This window comes from Haemaphysalis longicornis, unplaced genomic scaffold, assembly GCF_048455015.1.
Source record: "Haemaphysalis longicornis isolate Haplotype H1 unplaced genomic scaffold, Haemaphysalis longicornis Haplotype H1 scaffold_3, whole genome shotgun sequence".
Classification (NCBI taxonomy): Eukaryota; Metazoa; Arthropoda; class Arachnida; order Ixodida; family Ixodidae; genus Haemaphysalis; species Haemaphysalis longicornis.
In genome coordinates, this window is record NW_027526335.1 from 25,868,921 (window position 1) to 25,885,894 (window position 16,974).

General features: G+C 45.5%; 1 protein-coding gene across 3 annotated transcripts in view; it reads left to right on the forward strand.

Annotated features, from left to right (window-relative positions):
- Window positions 1–392: 392 nt before the first annotated feature.
- The window catches only part of LOC144174173 (apoptotic protease-activating factor 1-like), a 57,940-nt gene continuing 41,358 nt past the window's right edge, over window positions 393–16,974 (forward strand). The window contains exons 1-4 of one of the 3 annotated variants that reach the window (XM_077702686.1): window positions 393–595; window positions 12,636–12,802; window positions 14,803–14,976; window positions 15,988–16,362. In XM_077702686.1, coding sequence (XP_077558812.1) covers window positions 586–595; window positions 12,636–12,802; window positions 14,803–14,976; window positions 15,988–16,362 — 726 coding nt within the window. In that variant the 5' untranslated portion in view covers window positions 393–585. Of the gene's footprint in view, window positions 705–1,759; window positions 1,820–12,635; window positions 12,803–14,802; window positions 14,977–15,987; window positions 16,363–16,974 lie in introns of those variants that run through there. The other 2 variants (XM_077702687.1, XM_077702685.1) reach the window with 2 other exon arrangements.

Consider the following 16,974-nt stretch of genomic DNA (forward strand, 5'->3'; position numbering starts at 1 on the left):
CTGCTGACAGCATCTCTGATACACCCGTGAACACCGTTTCACAAAATATAATTTTAGGCAAGTAACTTACGCATTGAACGCCTAGCGACAGTGAAGGAGTCTGACTCGAAAACCGTGCGGAGGATCGTTCAAAAATTGCGCGCTGGATAACTTCGAGAATGACCAGTTTCATGCTGTTGATGTTATCGCATTTTATAAATTATTTTGTTCTGTACTAAAATAATCTGAAATATGATGTGTTACTGCGGTTTCACGCGACCAGATTACACGTGTTGCTCTGTGACCGCGGACAGGCCGTACGCGCGCGAGGGCGACACGGGTTCACCCATGAAGGAAATGCATCGTATGGAGCGCGTACCAGTGGCCGCCAGAGCGTTGTTCTACATTTGTTCTACACCTGTTACGCGCGTTACGTGATTGCGTCGATTGCGTGAAGCAGATCAGTGTACGGGCGACGGGTCAACGCCTGGTCTTTCCGTGCGCGCACGTCTATACATGCCCTTTGTTCGTAGTTTGCGAAGGAAGTGAGAAAGTTATGAATTTTCCTCGAACTGTTGTGTTTCGCTTCTCCTCCGCAGTTAGTCTATGACGATCGGTGAGTGAACCAATGAACTTCCGGAGCTGTAATGGCAGGACTCTGCCGCGCTGCCAAACAAATTTGAACTGAAACTATTTAGAAGTTGGAAACGTGTTTGGGGGAAAAGGTGAGAAGTTACTGAGGTTTAACAGCGTGCGCAGAAGAAAGTTTCAGTCGGTGTTACTATATAGTGTTATGTATTGCCTTGGGTAAAACACCTTTGCTACAGTATCGCGCTTTTGGGCGATGAATCATGGTGCTCTCGAGCTGCCCTTGGTAGCTTCAGCTGAGCGACTCGGTAGATAACGGCCCGAAAGTTGATCGCGGAATCGAACACAAGTGTATTCAACTATAGGTACGCATAACGACGTACGCAGCATTCTAACGTTTGGTTTTCGTTTTTAGCCAAAGTTTGCGGAATGCCAGTTGCCACGCATTCGAACTGATCATTTTGATGGTGTGTGACGATCATCGATCATGAGGGTCTCAGTTCTGCCAGAAGTGGATTGCTGCGTTAGGTTAGCCGTAATTCCTTGCAAGCAATTTTGGTTTTTTCTTCAGAAATTTTGTAACTGAGAAATTACAGTCTGGAGAAATTATTGCAAGCCTACGACCAACGATCGTTTAACTTTTTATGTTTTCTTCATGAAATAGAGATTTCTGAGAGAATGCCGGGGTTCATAGTAATATCTTGCAAGCAACTAAAATAGTGTTCATGTAGACGCAAAAACACAGAAACGTTAGTTGCTTTCACTTTGCACGCGCGCTCTCTCACGAGGCCCTTACAAAAAGCTGAACAAGCAGCATGGCCCTTGTCTTGAAGGCAGAAAGGGATCCGTTCTACCTTCAATACTAGGGCCATGTCACCCAGCCGTTCCAGAAAAGGCCATGAATTGATTTGATTGATTGATTGATTGTAGGCTTTAATGCGCCGACGCAGCGCAGGCGATGAGGCGCGCCGTAGTGGAGGGCTCCGGATCAGTTTTGACCACCTGGGCATCTTTAACGTGCTCCGAAATCTCGTACACACGGGTATTCTTGCTTTTCGCCTCCATAAGAAAAGCAGCCGCCGCGGCCGGGAATCGAACCCGCGACGCCTTAGCCCGCAGCGCAACGCCTTAGCCACTGAGCCACCGCGGCGGGTGGGCCATGAACATAGGAGCGATTCCAGTGTACGCACAAAATGGCACGCACGAGGGACGTCTGCGGTCTGCGGCAGAATATTTAGAGCTGGGTATTCTGGTATGTTTTTTTTTTTGAGCGAATATTAACGCCTTTCAGTATATGGGCTTAAGATTTGCCTTAGGAGGCATTGATTTTTGAAGTGGTGTCTCTCTAAATACTTGAACTTGTGTGGTGCAAATGAACTGGGGCTGACGTTAGCTTGGCCAAGGAGGGAAAGACAGATCCCGTCTGCAGGGTGCTTGCATCTGCCTGTGCATTTCCTGTCTTACCAAAGGTCCACACCAGCCTGCTCTATGTGAGTGACCGGGGTATTTGATTGGATGTGGCTGTTCATTGTCGGTTTGCATCTTTTTGTACACACTCTTTGCGAGCAGATAATGATTATGGTTGGGGACGGTCTCGGGTTTTGGACAAGGTTGTTGAAGTGGGAATTAGCTGCTTGTGTTCCAACGCTGTGCACATTATTCCACTATGCTTTTTCAATATTCAGCTAGTGAAGCATTGTACTTGCTTGATTTTATGCTGTGTTAGAGCATGATCCTTTGGACTTTGGCAGGGTCTTTGAAGGGGCACTTGTATGTCATTTGGGGGTTTGGATAGTTTTTATGCATTCTTAAAACGTTTCTGGGCATTCAAGATCACTGGTATTTTTAACTTGGAAAGGTGGCTTTGAGACTGGTATTTCTCATGTGTTATCTTAGTGTGCTAGTTGGTTTTATACCATTGTTATTGAGCTGGAGGTCCCTGATGGTCCAAGTAGTCATATTGCCACACAGTCAAGAACGACTCGATTTGTAGTAGTAATGTCTATTGGAGGGACTAGTGCTTTACAATAAACTAAGAGAGTCACCGACATTGAAGAAGCAGTGATGTGCACAGCCAAACAGCAGCAAATTGAATGATGTGGTATTGTGTCAATGTGCATTTATCTCTGAGTGCAGTCCTGTCCGAAAACATCCCTCCAGGTCAAGAACACGGTTAAACAAACCATAACAGTCTAGCTTGTGGATAAGTGGGTGACACCCCTTTCCCTGTTAAACGAGACGTCGGGCATGGCATAACAGAAGGAAAAAACGGGCTCTCCTCTTGGCACACAGGATAAGATAGCCGGTCGCAGCCACGCGCTGGAAACCAAACAGATAGTTCTCAAGGCATGGTTCCCGTCTGCATAAAGTTTGTAATGCTTGATAGTTGTAGAAATGTCATTTAAATTATTGAGATGGGCTTCCTAACAATTTCGAAGAGTGTACAGGGTAGTACAGAATCTTATCTGATTCTGTTGGTGATTATTTTATGATAGTTGAAGTTATGACTTAATGTTAAGTGCTGCTGTTCAGTTTTGAAGGAAGCTCTGGATGGAGCTGTATATTCACGCGTTACAGTTTGTGCTAGTGACGTGCCAACTAGTTGCCAGTGACGCACGGTGCACTGAGCTGGAGAGTGTTGATATGCATTGTTTGAGATGCATAGTGTGGGGTCTCGTGTACACAAAGGTAAATGATAGCCACTGAGAGTGCGTGCTAGGTTTTGTATCGCTCTGGAAGCCATTTTTTCTGGTAATGCATCCAGCACAGAGGGTTCAGGCTTGATGAATTGTTTTTCTAAACCTTGATGACAAGTATGATTAGTGAGTGTTTTTACTGGGGATTATTTCTGGGGATTATTTCTCGTGTTGGGCTTATGGAAGGACTGCCCGACATCCCAGCAGGAGGCCGGTGTGTATGAACTCGGGCTGTGGCATGAGCCGCCTCATTCCCTTCCAGTGATAAATGGGCCGGTGTCCATATGATAAACATTTCGGGTAAATCAAGGTGGGCCGATGCAATTCGAAGAGCTTGATAACGAACTCGTCTTGCAGTAAAGCAAAAAATGGCCATGCAGTACATGAAAAGACAGGTGTCATCAGTGTTAAAAACACCACATTTCTATCATGAACCATAGCAAGCTAAACAGTAACTGTATTAAGACCTTAACAGTTTATTGTAGAGTTGTAAAGGCAACAAGTCACATTTTGGTCCCATTTGTGAATGCAATTTTGTACATACTTTGTTTTTGTAATCGTGTGCATTCCTGTATTAAAACAAGCACACCGATGGGTGCACTCATAGATTAGTCACTGTGCACCAGTATGATGTTATCAGATGAGTTGATATCTTTGAATGCATGTGCATTAGATTTTCATATCAAAGCCAAATAAGATGTAATTTGTGCTGCGTTAAAATAAAGTACAAAGTGAGCTGTGGCTAGATATCGTAATCATGCTAGCTGGACTTTGCTTTACATTAAAATAGCTTTTTGAATCATACCCTTGTATCGCTCTGACATAGCTGCATTCTGATAATGTGTTTCTGCCCTGACATTTTCTTTACATATTTGTTAAAAAAGGTAAATATGCTGTGGCAGTGATAAATGGTGTGCTATGGCAGTTGCTAGGCTTGTTCAGGGATTGAGCACACTTTGTTGCCACTACCAGCTGTTCGTTTAGCTAGCGTTGAGTGCCTTGTTTCACACATTCAACTCACTGCCTTTCAGAGAGAATTTTGGTACTAAGGCATCAGCTGTGTTGCTGCCACATAGCATACCTGCCAGGTTTCTAGAATTATCGGGGAGACTCCCGAATTTGTATGGATTTGTACCACTGCCTGAAGAGAACAAAAATCTCCCAGAAACGAGCCAGTGTTTTGCCAAATCTTTCTTTAAGTCTGGCCGTAATGCGCAGGAGCTGCCTGAAAATCCATCAAATCCTGCACAAAGTGACATCGTTATTAGTTGAGAGCTTGAGAAGCATAGTCGGCCATTCCAGAAGTTGAACCGGCCAGTACCGGAGCAACGCTAAGTGCAAGAGGCAGTTCAGCATAGAAAAAGAATTGCTCCCAGTTCTGAGCGTCCATGTCTGACAACCCTCGCTCACATTCTTATGGCAAAGTGTTGCAGGGGCAAACATTGTTACTCTCGGCTGTATTCCAGGGAATTCCTGAGAAGGGCAATGTCAGCCACGTTGAAAGTTTAGCAAGTTACCAGTAGTGTCGGTCGCTAGTAGTTTGGAAGACACAGGTCGGTCCCTGCTGTGTTGTAACTGAATTAAAAAGGCATGTGAAATAGTCCATTCTGTTCCTACTGATACCCTCAGCCCCCCCCCCCCCCCCCTCTTCCTCAGATGCCATCCCTATAGTCAATATAGCAATACCCAGTCCAGCAACCACACACGAAAAAAAAAAAAAAAAAAAGAAAGAAAAAAGAATGCACTTCTGAGGGAGGGAGGGCAAACTTTTTCTTAAGGATAACTGTAAAGGAAAAAATCTTAAAATTTAAATTATTAGGGAACCCTTTGTAATTAAAGCAGCATTTAATTTGTCTCATGTGACTGAGTTACAAGGCCGGGGCTCTTTGAATGTAAAAAATGGCAAAACACTAACACCCACCACACATAAAACAATTGCCACTTACAAAGCTTTAATTTCTTTTTTTTGTCTTCTGGGCTTAGAGTTTATCAAAGTGGGGAAATAGCTTTTTACCTAGCGTAGACAGCTGCACTACTGTGCGCTATTTTTACAATCTCCCCCCCCCCCCCCCCCCCCCCCCCCACCTTTTCCCCCCAAGAATAACTGGAAAGTGTTGGCTGTATGCCCTATTTTTTAGACAGCTTTGTGTAAAAAGTAGCACCATTGAGTAACCAAAGTGACTTTGTTGTGACATGTTTTGATCTGTAACGCCACATCCTGAAACTGAAACCCATTTGCACCGAAACTAGTAACACAGCTAAAAACAGAATAGGCTCATGTTGTCTGCCCTATTGTCAGCATGAGCTGAAGGGCAAGTGCCTAATTTGGATAAAAACTGCACGAGGTAAAAAATGGTGTTGTCTTTTCTAGTAGCTAATTGTTTGAACTGAACAAAAAGGCCGGGGTGTCAAGATTTCGGCAAACGTTATAGGTCCCAGGTGGCCTAAATTAGTCTGTGGCTCTCCACAATGAGCTCCCTGATACCCCAGGCTTATCCTGAATCTGCCCCCAAAATTTTAATTTTGAAATCCTTAAAACCAGTTGCACACTGCAAGAATTTGTGGACAAAAACTAAACAAGAAATGTGGCTTCTTATTGCTATGCAACTAATATAAAGTGACCAGATGTTCCGATTTAGGCGGGACACGTCTCTGTTTTGCGGCTGTGGTCTCGCTATCCCGCAGCCCGCTTGTGGGACTGTGTTTCGTCCCGCCTTCGGCCGGAAATAAGCAAAACGAGTATCAAGCTTAGTGTCACTAATGAAAAGCTGAAGGAATGACAGAGCCAAAAGAAACCGTTTGAGGAACTTCAAGAAAATAGCGCACATGACGGGACTAAGCAAGAAACTGTTGTGTATTTCTTGCTTAGTCCCAATGTCTGAGCTGTTTTCTTGAAGTTACAATGTACCAACAAACCGTTCAGTGCACACTTCTGCATTTGATGAACGGGGGGTGGACGTACTTTAGCACTTATTTACTTATTCAGCAAATCACACATCGTCGCTCGTCGAACAAAGGCTGAGAGAACTACAAAATGTTTGATCTTTCAATTAAAACAAATTGCACTGAGCCTTACTGACCCCTCCACACCAGAGCCCGCACAAACACCCCCTTCCAGTTCAACTTCCTCACCTCCCCGTACGACAGAATTCCCGCTGGCGCAAGAGAATCCCAAATCGCCGAAACCGTACAGGAAATGATGGTCATGTTAAAACAAATCACGCAACGGTTAGATAAATTAGAAGGACAGGGGCCGGCAGTTACTGCTCGTCACTCTCGCCGAGAGCTCAAGCCTTACAGCAGGCCATCAGCCCTGACAGACGACGCCACCTCGCAAGATGGCACCTCCCAAGAATAGGCGCAATTCTCAGCAGGAATCAAAGCTTACCATATGGCAATGGAACTGTAGGGGCTACAAGAACAAGTCAAGCTCACTAGCTCAGTACATTGCCACCACTGAGGATCCACCCGATATCATTACACTTCAGGAAACAAACTACCCTGCGAAACTTTCGGGCTTCGTCACCTATGAAGATGGACCCACGAGCTCTCTCTCCACGCTAATAAACAAACGACTCACAGCTATACAGCATCCACTCCAGCAATCCGAGAAGATAGGAATACTCACTGAAATCGTACCGAGTAAGGTTAAAGTGGCAGAGAGCTTATACGTGTTAAACATTTATTGTCGCCCCAGAGGCCAAGAAAGTAACCTTTCTCATGTAATCAAACAAGCAAAGCACATTGCATCCTCTAACCCACTGGTTATCATGGGAGATTTTAACGCTGCACATCCCTTATGGGGATACAGCTACACAAACAAAAGAGGAACCACCTTGCACTCCCTCCTCCAGGAAGAAAACTTGATTCTGCTATCGGAACCGCATGCTCCCACGCGTTTAGGCAATAGTGTCTCCAAAGACACGTCCCCGGATCTCACGATTACCACAGGGAACGTCAAGGCTATGTGGTCTCACACGGGGGAAACCCTGGGAAGCGACCACTTCGTCCTTTCCACCACAATACATGGAAATATATACGCTGCCCCGCTAGGTGCAGCCAAGTTAACGGACTGGCCGAAATTTCGCAAACAAAGGGAGCAAGCCAGACTTGACGGTGCAGCCACCCAGCCCGTCACGCTAAAGGAGTGGACCGCCCAGATTCGCAAAGACATGAATCGCGTTACAGACAATATTCAGCTTACCACGATGGCCCCCTGTGTAGATCCACACCTTCTCCACTTATGGGAAGCAAGAAGGAGCCTAATCAAACGGTGGAAACGTCAGCGCCTTAATCGTCGTCTGAAAAAAAGGATAGCTCTGCTGACGGAGGAAGCAGCCCGCTATGCGGCTCACTTATGCAAAGAAAGTTGGTTGTCCCTCTGTGACAGTCTACAGGGAACACTAACTACATCAAAAACCTGGAGACTGCTCCGATATCTAATCGACCCTTCCAAATGCAAAACGGAATCCAATCACATCATGCGAAAGGTGATTCACACCCACCCAGGGGATTCCGCTCACCTCATGAAGTCTCTCCAGGATAAATACCTCCCGGTCTATCCCAAAACACCACTACCTCCATATACAGGGCAGCCCAATGTTAAACTGGATGAGGACATTTACATCCACGAAGTCAAAGCAGCCCTTCAGATCATCAGGCGCAACACGGCTCCAGGAGGGGACGGCATAACAAATAAGCTGCTGGCTAACTTAGATAACGAGTCTATTATTGAGCTCACGGGCCATCTCAACACGGTGTGGAGGTCAGGTCGACTCCCGGAAGAATGGAAGATGGCAGAAGTGCGCCTTATCCCAAAGCCTGGAAGACCACCGAGCACAGATAATCTACGCCCCATCTCCCTAACCTCGTGTTTGGGGAAGCTATTGGAACACATCATCCACAAAAGGCTACAGAACTATCTCGAACAGCACAACATGTTCCCTCACACCATGTGTGGATTTCGCAGTCACTTCTGTACCCAGGACATACTTCTTCAACTCAAGGAAGAGGTCATGCTTAAAGCCTCCCGGGACCACCCAAAAGCCATACTAGCCCTAGATTTAAAAGGGGCATTCGATAATGTCAGCCACACAGCCATACTGAAACAGCTAAACGGCCTAAACTGCGGGCAACGTACCTACACCTACGTTCGAGACTTCCTCGAAGGCCGAAAAGCTATTCTCAAGGTGGGTGACCTGAAATCAGATCCCGTTTTCCTCGGCAACAAGGGCACACCACAGGGTGCCGTTCTGTCCCCCTTGCTATTTAACATAGCCCTGATTGGTCTCCCTCCGCTCCTGGCTGCCGTACCAGGCATACGCCATGGATTATATGCGGACGATATTACCATATGGACCATTAATGGATCAGTAGGGGACATGGAGAACAATCTACAGCAGGCGGCTGACATAGTCATTCAATATGCACGGCAGTGTGGCCTAGAATGCTCGCCGCAGAAATCGGAGCTGCTGATCGTCTCAGGAAAGAAGAAATTCTCTCCTGGGTCGCCAACCATCTCCCTGCACATGGACGGCCATGTAATTGCTCCGACTCCACAGGTCAGAATTTTAGGCATGCTTTTCCAAGCGGATCGCTCGAACACCCAACTGCTCAATAGACTTAAGAACACCACAGAGCAAGTATCGCACATGATCCGCAGGATTAGTACCAAGACGAGGGGTATGCGAGAGGAGGATATACTCAGGCTGGTTCAAGCCTTCGTCGTGTCTAGGGTCACTTACTCCCTCCCCTACGCCATACTCTCCAAGACCGAAAAGGACAAGGTGGAAGCCCTGATACGCAAGGCGTACAAACTAGCATTAGGACTGCCTGTTACCACCTCAACGCAGAAACTTTTGCGGTTGGGAGTCCACAATACCTTAGATGAATTATTGGAAGCCCAGAATTTGAGCCAACTCTTACGCCTGAGCTCTACCCCTACCGGTAGAGCCATTCTATCTCAACTACACCTGCGCTCTCCTCTGCAACACCCGCAGGCGGATTCGACTCAGCTTCCCGATGAGGTTCGCAAGTTCATTGATGTGGCCCCACTACCACGCAACATGCATCCGACACATCACGAGGCTCGTAGGGAAGCCAGAGCGAAAGCTATTCTTAATCAATACGGCCGAAACTCTGCCACAGTCTATACAGACGCCGCTTCATATCCCGGGCGAAGAGCTATGACCGCTGTGGTTTCTACTACCGAAAACCTCGTTACATGCGTATCAATTCCCACCATCCACTCTCTGCAGGCGGAGGAAGCGGCCATCTCCCTAGCGATTGCACAAACTTCGGCAGAAATAATCATCACAGACAGCCAACAAGCCTGTAGAACCTTCTCCAGCGGTTTCATATCCCGACCTGCCCGAAAAATTCTACTCGAGCATCCTCCTCGACATCCCGTACGGATTATTTGGGCTCCAGCCCACTCCGCCATGTCTGGCAACGAAGCTGCCCATCAGCATGCCCGAGAGTTGACCCACCGGGCAAGCCAGGAGTTCGGCGAGCAGCGGCAGGTCTCCCCTCTCTTGTCGTTCCACGAAGTCACTCAGCATTACCGTCTGGAACGAATGCTATATCCTCCTGCGCACAAAAGCCTCACCAAAGAACAAGAGCGCCACCTCCGAGGCATTCAGACAAACACATTTCCCCACCCAACTAGAGCCCACATTCTGGCCCCCACCCTGTACTCCTCGCAATGCCGCTTCTGCGAGGCTCCGGGCACCCTCTACCATATCATTTGGGGCTGTGATAAGAACCCCCACCTACCCCCCCTGCCTTTCCCCTCCCCTGAGCACTGGGAGAGAGCACTGTCCAGCTCGGACCCTGACGACCAGCTTTGGCTGGTGCAGCGAGCCCAAGAAGCCGGACGGACTCAAGGGGTCCTGGAATGAGGACTCTTCCCCAGGGCTGACAGCTTCAGATACACGTTTATTCCTCCTCCTCCTCCTCCACATTCTCCCCCCCTTCCCTACCCGCTTTGTGGTTTGTGGTCTGAGGAATGTGGTCACTTTAAACTAATAGTGCAATCAGCGGCTCTAATGGCCAGTTGGCTGTCCAGGCATAATGCTTTGCTGCACTGATGTTATGGGTCATGCGCTTTACCCGACACAGGCATAGCCAATACATCAGAGACTGGGAAACACAATTGCATATCAAGTAAACAAAGTTTGCCTCTCATGTGGAAGTGAGCACAATTTGTGCATGTGTGATTCAGTAGCAGTGGTATTCCATCCTTTTCACAGCTCGTGAGTGCTTCCTCTGCTGCTCAGTAGGTGCGCTTGGCTGTTTGCCCCTTAACCAATCCATACCGCCAGGAACCCGTACCGATCCATATCCGTACTAGTCCATCAACCCATAACAATCATGCCGTCATACCAAGGAATCCATACCGTCAGCATATTTGACATTTTTTGTACACTCCCCTGCAGTGAGCTTGACTATGCCGTCATACTCTGAAATCTCCACAGCTTGTTTTCCTGCCGTGGCTCAGAAAAGCAACAATGCAGAATAGACCAGAGAATTGAAACCAATCACACTAATTGCAATGGCATTTCAGATTTTGATGCAGGGGGGAGGTTGGAGGGAAGCAGACATGTGAGAAGGTTGTAAGCACAGATATCGCTTCCACCTTCCATATCATTTAATCAAAGCGAGTTCATTGTACCATTATCATTTTTTCTATCTTCTCTCGCATGCGCACCTGTGAGATATCTTCTCTTACGCAAAATGTGATGGCAACTGACAGGCGATGATGTGACAAAGTGGCTTGCTAGGCATATTGTTAGTCATACACAAATCACTATAGGCAAATGTAAACACATGCTGTGCTGTGTGCCCTTTTCGGAAAGCTCCGTGTCAGATACGGGAGCCAGTGCTCAAGGTTGTGTGATGCAACACCTTGCTCTGCACTTGGAGAGGCGATTGCTCAAAGGTCGCGTGATGTCAGCACGTCACGTGAAACGTGCTCTACTCTCCGTTGCTCCCCCGCGTTTCCTCCGTGGGGCTCTTTCTGATGCAAGATCAGCAAACATTGCTGGTTTTGCTGTAAAATAGGCCTTGGGTGTTGATCACGGAAACCTCATAGCATCACACAAATTTAAGGTTTCACAAAATCAGCGTGTTTCAGTTGTCTGTATTTTATGTTCGTGTGCATTGAAAATACTGAACCGAAATATTCCACATTACTTTGAAATATGCGGGTATTGTTATTCCCCACTTTTTTCTATGGTTGTCTGTAATGCAGTTGCCCCCTTAAGGTGTTTGGGCCTAGGTGAAAATAATGGGACAAGTTTTTAACAAACTGACAAGAAGACAAAGTTTGCAGGATTAAGAAGAAAAAAAATGAGTCATTCACTGTAAGCATGTTTTTCATGCACATATGTAGGCAAAGTCATTTAGTAGTGAATGGGAGTGCTTATAAATTAAATACCATGAGCTTAACTGTTGGTTACTTTGACCTAAATTAAGCAAGGCATGGATGCTAAAAGCAGCCCTTGTGAAGTGGTGATGCTTCTCGATTCTCACCTGCAAGGTTATTTCATTTCATTTCATTTATTGCATCCTTAAAGGCCCAAGGGCATTACATAAGGGGGGGTGGCAACAAATGTAACTGTAGTTGCTACCCCTTGCCATGTTACCTCATTGTTCTTGTCATTCTTATCCATAAAGGTGTTTAAGAAGATTTTCCAATTCGCAAAAGATTTTACAGCAAAACACTATTGTTCTTGTCTGCCGTAAGAAATTAGATTTAAGGCCCTCAAAGGCAATGAAACGTGGATGATTACCATTTTGCATCAAAATGCCATACCGTTGCACTCTGGTTGAAGGCAGGTAGGGTTTAATCACAGTCAGCGTAGACAAATTACACAGTAAATGCAGGTCAAGAAACTCAAGAAGCAGGGTAGGAGGGTGGTTCGTTTCTAGCTACTTGATGGGTTGTCTAGCAAACTGATTTCATGCCTGTAAGCATTCTTGGTTTCTTTCCACTGTTAGTGTAAACATTACGGGCATTTTGTACATCACCATTGAACTAACTGCAAGTATTACTGTACTACTGTACGTGTGAATTTTTATCTCATCACTCAGTGTGTTTCTACCTATATGTGATCGTGGTGTGAATAGAATATGTGAATAGAAATGCCAGAATGAAAAAATTGTTCATTCACACCCCTACACAGAATGTACTGTTATTTTCAATGATAAAGCAAGAAGGCAGTTATACTCTCTGACCTCGTTTTAATGATTTGGAATTTTTTTCTTTGATTTTTATGTCATGCTTGTGGAACTTCTACCTTCCTTTTAAAAAATTTTTTTGTAAATGTATGTGACCAACTATTGTTTCTTTCTCTCTCTCTCTTGCACTAGGCTTAGTTCTTGCCAGCATTATGCACGAGCTTAACACGGCAGAGAGAATATGTCTCACCAAGCTTCGAGACGACATCGTTGCAGACCTGGAACCAAAGTTCGTGTTGCCCTACCTTGTGCAAGAGGGCATCTTTTCAGAGGAGGAGTCCAAAGATGTTCTGAGACAGGCAAGTGTGTGTCTAACCTCTGTTCCTTTTTAAAAAAAAAATGTTTCTAGTCAACTACCTGTTTACTATCCCCTGTCTTTTGAAGAAAGGAAGAAATTGCTGCCAGCCAGGCATCCCGTCTCAAAGTCGTACCTTTCCATTTCTTCTTTGGAAATACCTGTTTTGCCCTGGGCAACCGGCACTCTGCTGCTCAGTCTTACCACTGCCTGTGAAACTGGGCAAACCTCTTACTTTTCTCACTAAACGAAGTTGTGTAAATGCCATGGCTAACGCTCGCGTGTGAACACGGTTACGAGATTCTCGTTGCAGTGTAGATGCACCATGATTGGGAACAAAGTGGAGGGCGTTTGGAATCTTATGGGGCAGCGGGGCTTTCCGTTTCAAACCATGTCCTCGTGTGTTAGGTTATCCTATCATATGTACAAGTATGCTTGCAAAGTGTCGAAGGCCATTAGATAACAGGTGCTGTGCATCAGCTGATAAGGGGAAAGAAAGATTTTTGCTACCTGGCGGCTGGCCGCTAGTAATCAACATTCTACTGGAATTTCATAAAGCACTGCTTTAAGTTATATTTGTGAAAATAGAAAAATTGAGTTCTGCTTATTAGGCGGAGGTAAAAAAATATATACTAAGAAATTGACCACGTATATTGCTTGCTTTGCACCAGTGCTGTCAAAAGACTGTAGTGGCAGAGCCACCGCTACTACGTAGTAGGTGTCAGTTTTGTTTTTCATAGCTGATTGGGACGACAGACAGACAGACCAGCATTTTCATGTTTACCTAGGCCAAAAAGAACTATTGTCTTCAAATTGTTTACAATGTAAGAGTGTGTTTATGTTAGGCACAAATGTGGTACTGTGGTACCCTAAATCAGGTACACTTTATTCCTCTTGAATCCTTTAGTGGGAGCTTTAAAGAGGGTACCGCATTGGCGTCGGCTTGACAGCAACATGTTTCTAGGTGGTTTTTAGTGTAGGTGACAACTGTGAAGGCTGCCATTGTCAATTTAGATCACAGATCCAAGTGAACAGTACAGGACGCTATTTCATGAGGCTTTTGTACTTCGCTCTGTAGCCGTGCAGACAGGGGAGGGAACACTTATCTGCACATTTCTGAATTTGCTTTGCACTTCAAACTACGAGCACCCTCAAGTTTTGTTGCTTTGCAATGATGTTTGAACAGGAGAGATTGTTGAAGCCTAGCAAACAGTCTGTTACATGTGTCTTCTGCCCAGCGGATTTTTAGATATGGCATGAAATATCCACTGCCTCTTTTTTACCGTTTTTACTGTTCTACCAGTATTCTCCCTCTACTTTGGGTGCACGTATTGTTTTATAAATTTAGGACAGCGCACATTTCAACCTGCTCTTTCTTTGCCTTGTCCAATTCTCGCACTGTTATGCAGATATAATATAATGTGTGGAGATTGTAATTTTGTGGTATAGTATTTCAAACAATGCTGTTACGAAATGCTGTTTAAGTCGGGCTATGTGCGCCGAAGATGTATTTTAGTTTTTCTTGGGCAGGAGTTTACAAAAGAGAGAAAAGGAAAAGTGTCTGAAAACTTCAGAAACTGCACTCAATTAGATGTCTATTTATTGAAGAGAAGTAAATCAGGAAAACCAAGATGAAGAAAAACATTGCTCAAAGTTTGTTTGTAGTAACACTGCCTGTAAATAGTAAGCCATGAAACTGTGAACTGCTGCGATCATTTTTTACGAAAAGCTCAAGAATCCAAGCTTCTGAAGTGCCAAGAAACTAGTAGGAAGCACTGTAATAACGGAATGTAAAGCACATTAAACTGTGCAGTCTGGAGTCTGCCTGCGGACTGCTACTACATTGACCGCTGTCGTGTACAGTCAGAGCAGTTGCTGCTGCAGACTACTGAGGCAATTGTCAGAATAGAAACAGTTGTGACTACGTCAGGTTGCATAAAAGTCATGTGGGAAACAAGCAATGTGATTCAAGTCACCCAAGAGGATATGCATTGTCATTTTCAGGACACTGTCGAGAACAAGGTCAGACGTCTTCTCGACATCCTGTGCACCAAGGGTTCAAATGGCTATACAGTGTTTATCAGGGCCCTGGAAGATGACGGAAACTACGGATGGATTGCGAAGAAGCTGAACATGATGCATGAGAGAATCAAGCAGGAGATTGTCTTTATGCACAAGGTGAGGTTACTTTTCTGCACTTGTGGCCTTGCTCAGTTTTGTACCTTTGTAAGACAACTTCATCGGTGGGCGCATCGTCGTTGTAGAGACACAGAAGAAAATGAGCAAAATAATCTGTTAATCTCTTATTCTGATAATGAAGAGAGTTGCCCCGTCTTTTGTCCTACATCTTTATGCCGAGCTTTTCTTTGTCAGCACTGAAGAGAGGTTACCTAATTTGCCTGGGGACTTTATAGGGCTAAAGTAAAGTTTGCCCAGGTACATGTGTTGAGTTCTGTCTGGCTGATTTGTGCGAATTTTTTTATGAGAAAAAGAACGCCTAGGCATTGGGATTGAAAAGCTTGGTCTTACTGGTGGCATGCATGCAGGTGTCCTGTAAAAGGAGCCATGGAAACGACAAAATACAAGTTTGGTTTATTAAAAAACTGCTTTGTCCCAATAACAATGGTTGCAATTTTTTCGCAAACCTCAACAATAATGTAGATATTAAGGACAACAGATGAAACAGTGCTGAATTGCCAGCCACTTTCTGGTGATTTTCCCATGAAATCACACAATCTTGTTTGTGTGATTGGAGGTCACTGACCAGAGCTACCGCCAAAAATATGACTGGATGATTGCAGTAGGGCCTGTAGTATCATTTTATCACAGAACTTGAATGCCAACGTGCCATTAATGTGCTGATAACTACGTTTTTTGTGCTGGCCTATATTACCTCACTGTAGGGTGAACTTTGTTTTTCGAGATTTATTGTTTTTTCTTTTCGGTTCAAAAAAGTCTTTTATAGCAGGAATAGAGCTGATCTATTTACCAAAGACTTGTTCTTTCAAATAGAATGAATTTGTATTTTGTTTTTGTGGCCCCTTTAAATTCACTCCATTTAAAGACCTTTGTATGTTCCTTCTAGGTGACACTTATGGAGGAATGCATCTTGGGCAGTGTGTTGTCAGCTTCACGAGGTTTTTTTCTGGAGTCATTGAAACATCATCTCGCTTTCATATTTTCCTGCAGGTTCTTCAGAATGGGGGTGTCCCGTTTTCTCTCGTGCACCTGGTGAGTCGCCCGGAGCTCGTGATGAAAATTCGCGATGCCCTGCGGGGCCTTTGCACGAGCAACCACTGCCACAATGGTGCCGTTGTGGTGCACGGCATGATGGGTTGTGGCAAGTCGGTCCTCGCCGCAGAGGCCCTGAGGAGCCCCCAGCTTCTGCAAGAGTGCTTCCCCGACGGGGTCTACTGGATCCCCATTGGCAAGCTGCGCGAGCAGAACGATTTGCTGCTCAAGATGCACATTCAGCTGGACTCCCTGGAAGTTGGCTCGCACAAGGACGTCCTGACCGTGGAGATGGCCTCTTGCCGCCTCAAGCGATGGTGCCTTAACGCCAGGGTCAGTGTCAAGACCTCCAGTTTTCAAAGCTCCAGCACTTACAGCAGTGAGAAAGCACCACACAGCGGGGACAGATGTGCTCAAAAAGAACTGTTTACTAAAGAGATAAGCTGCGATTATGCTTAAATTCAGGCTTACATTACACATAAATTTAGGCATAAACTACCGTATTTTCCGGTGTATAAGTCGCGGCTTTTTTTCTGAAATTTTCGTTCGTGCGTCTTATCCACCGGTGCAACGTATTATAGAATAAATCCGGTACGTGGCGGCCGCGCGTGGTTTGCGCTCGAAAAGGTGCCTGTGTGCTGCGTGGTGTCAGCACACGTTAAGAGACACAGCTCTATGGTCTAAATGAATCAATTATTTGTTAGCGAGTCAAAGGAAGAAGGCTTCGATGGTTTTGCCTAAATGCCGTCCGTGAGTACGTGCCATCTGTGTGCATCAATAAACCATTTTTGAGAAGTTAGTTTGTCTAGACTTTAAATGGTAGATGCACGTGTCTAGCACTGCTTATCGGGGGATGCGTTCAGAGGCGGCGGCTGCCGCAACCATGTACTTTCGCCGCACTTTCTAATGAACTGATCCTCAATGAGTTTACCTGATTAACAAGTG